The sequence below is a fragment of the Octopus bimaculoides genome, chromosome 2 (genome assembly GCF_001194135.2).
Source record: "Octopus bimaculoides isolate UCB-OBI-ISO-001 chromosome 2, ASM119413v2, whole genome shotgun sequence".
NCBI classification, from domain to species: domain Eukaryota; kingdom Metazoa; phylum Mollusca; class Cephalopoda; order Octopoda; family Octopodidae; genus Octopus; species Octopus bimaculoides.
This window is the reverse complement of record NC_068982.1, coordinates 91,822,443-91,825,600: the sequence shown is the minus strand read 5'-3', so window position 1 is coordinate 91,825,600 and position 3,158 is coordinate 91,822,443. Positions and strand designations below refer to the sequence as shown.

Genomic DNA, 3,158 nt, shown 5'->3' with positions numbered 1-3,158 from the left:
GGGAGCAAGAACGGCTGAGTGTGCTGCTCAGGTAGACAAACTTGTCTACTACCTTCAGAATTGTTCCTTCAACCAAGATAGCTGGTTCCATATATGAATTTCCTGGTGCAGGCTGGAACATTACAACAGTCTTGTCCAGGCTAATGCTAAATCCAAATGCCTTGCAAGAAGCAGAAATGCAATTCATGAGTATTTGCATGTCATCCACTGTATGAGTGACTAAGTCACAGTCATTTGCATAAAGGAGGTCACGAATAATAGGCTGGAGAACCTTTGAATTGGCAGCAAATCAGCGAAGAACCTTGCCAGCAGCTGATAGAGCAATACCTCTGTTGTTACCACACATTGTTCTGGCTCCTTTTCCTTTATATAGAGGAAGAATAATTGCATCCTTCTAGTCCTTAGGGATTGCACCATCCCTCCAGACTGCACTAATAAGTTCATGAAGGGACTGTGTGATGTAATTACCACCAAATCGCTAGACCTCAGCACAAATTCCATCCTTTCCAGGTGCCCTTCCAAGATTCAATTTACTTATTGATGTCATTACTTCATCTATTGAGGGCGAGGAGTCTAAAGAGCCAATGATAGGTCTTTGTTGCATAGTATCAATCACTGTTTCATCCACAACTGACTCATAGTTTAGGAGTTCAAAGAAGTGTTCGATCCAGCGACCTGTGATTTCTGTTGATTTAGTAAACAGAGTGGAAGACTCCTTGGAAAGCAAAGAAGCTGATGTGGAGCTCTTAGATCCATAAGCTCACTCCATAAGATGGTAAAGCTCCTTGCTGTCATTTGCATCAGCAGCAGCCTGAACATCACGAGCAAGATCCTCCCACCAAGTGTTCTGCATCTTCCTGAGAGATCGCTGCAGTAGTGATTTTACACTGTTATTGTGGGCAAGTGCTAGACTTTGCTGCACAGTAGACAGTTCTCTGTGTAGCAATACACTGTGGGCATGGCACTTTACCTATAATAGTCGCTGAACTTCAGCATCATTCTCATCAAACCAATCACTGTATCTGGCAGTAACATACCCCAGTGTTTCGGCTGCACATTGAACAACCTGGTCTCGAAAATCCTCCCATGCTGCAACAGTTTCAATGCTGGACAAGCGAGTCTGAAGTTCTTTCCTAACCACAACATCATATACCTTGTGGACATTTAGACGGTGAGGAATGCTGACTAGTCTTCTTCTCTCTTTCACCCTAATCACCATTCGGAACTTTGCTTGCACCAGACTGTGGTCTGTCCAGCATTCTGATCCATGCAAGGACTTGACATTACAAATGTCATAAATGTCGCGCTTGCGGATGATGACATAATCCAGCAAGTGCCAAACTTTGAACCTTGGATGCATCTATATTGTTGTGTTATCACCTTTGTGCACAAAATGAGTGCTTGCGATGTAAAGTACACGTTCTTTGCAAAGCTCCAGTAGCATGAGACCATTGCTATTCCTTTTTCCCTACTCCAAAACGTCCTAGAGAGTTCCATGTTTGCCAGTCTGTTCCAACCCTGGCATTAGAGTCCCCCAGTAGAATGACTTTATCAGAATTGGAGATTTTTCTAAGTATGGCTCTCAGCTGGGTATAAAAGATTGTTTTATCTTCATCACAGCTAGTCAAAGTAGGTGCATAGACACTTATTAGAGTAACAAATCGCTTACCTTTCAAGTGCAACCGTAGCGTCATTATACGTTCATTTATAGGAACAGGGAGCTCTTCCAACTTCTTAAGGATATCAGATCGGACTGCAAAACCAACACCAGCCTCTCTGCGCTCCTCCTTCTGCCTTCCATTCCAAAAAAAGGTGTATCCATCTCCTACTTCCTCAAGCTGACCATCACCTTCTATACGAGTCTCTGAGAGTGCAGTTATATCAATTTTATAACGGTTCAGCTCACGAGCAACAAGTGCAGTGCGTCTTTCAGGCTTACAATCACTCTTGTTGTCCAACAGAATGCGAACATTCCAACATGAAATGTTTAAGTTCCGTCCAGATTTTATAAATAAAAGACTCTTTGTTTTTCGAGCGCAGGATGGACATCCATCAGTCGCGCTAAACTGACCAAATATGGAAAGACAGGCAACTTTTGGTTCACCTTTTCTAGAACATCCCCGGTCTCCGGGTGAGCAGTGCCCTCTCCAAATGGAGCTGCTCAGACACCCATGCAGCAACCGAATCCTACCGCTGTCTTGGGCGACAAAGAGACGACTTTATATCAAGCATGGGCCGCCTACGTGCAGGTCGCTGACTACATGCTTCCAACCCGTCAGGTCTGCATGCTTCACCACCTTCCCATCGCTGCAGGACTTCCGAAAAAAAAATATATGTATATACTAAAGATGAAGAAAATATATACTAAAAATAAGATAAATATATATAGGGGGCGGAACGCACATATCGGGCAGAGGTCGGCAATGCCTGTGTAAAGTTTTAGTTCCAATAAGACTTGCACAACACCTCATAGACCCTCTCCACTTTATTGACATTATCCAGAGACAAACCGGAGCAAGATGTCTGGTGCCAATATAAGTCGCAGGCTCAGGGATGTGGGAGCGCCGTGATCTCCAGCACAAACCAAAGATCCCCAAAATGTCCAATGCCATTCCCTGCATATCTGATCTTATATCAAAGTGACCTTCTCCTAGAGACATGCTTCAACAAAAATTGAGAGGGGGCCTCACTCCCAGTGGTCTTTCAGCACGCCGGATACCATCCCGGAATTTCTGCGTACCCGTGCTATTGCTAGATAGCCGTTGAGCCTGCACTAAGTCCATCCGAACTTTCAAACATACATACACGCATAAACATACATACATACATACATACATACATACATACATACATACACGCATAACACAGCTAATTGGGTGATATTCCAAGATTCCTTCAAGATTGATTCACGGTTGAGGACTTCAATTCCAGGAACAATGGATTACAGTCCCGCTCGTCTTCCACGTGTCATTCTGAAGTAAATAATATCCAGTATTTAGGTGTTTTATATATATATATAGAGGTGAGGGTATGTGGGTGGGCTGAGAGTGGGGATAGAGGTGGGGTATGTGGGAGTGGGTGTAAGGGATGGGGTGGGGTGAGATATGGGAGACTATTTAACGTGCTGTGTATGTGTTTCGGTTTTCGCAGGTCATGGG

General features: G+C 44.0%; 1 protein-coding gene across 1 annotated transcript in view; it reads right to left on the bottom strand.

Annotated features, from left to right (window-relative positions):
- Positions 1–3,158, bottom strand: part of LOC128247069 (uncharacterized) — a 22,465-nt gene that overhangs the window by 17,374 nt on the left and 1,933 nt on the right. The window contains exon 2 of the mRNA XM_052965860.1: positions 1,670–2,217. Within this exon, the coding sequence (XP_052821820.1) occupies positions 1,670–2,217 (548 nt within the window). The remainder of the gene's footprint in view (positions 1–1,669; positions 2,218–3,158) is intronic.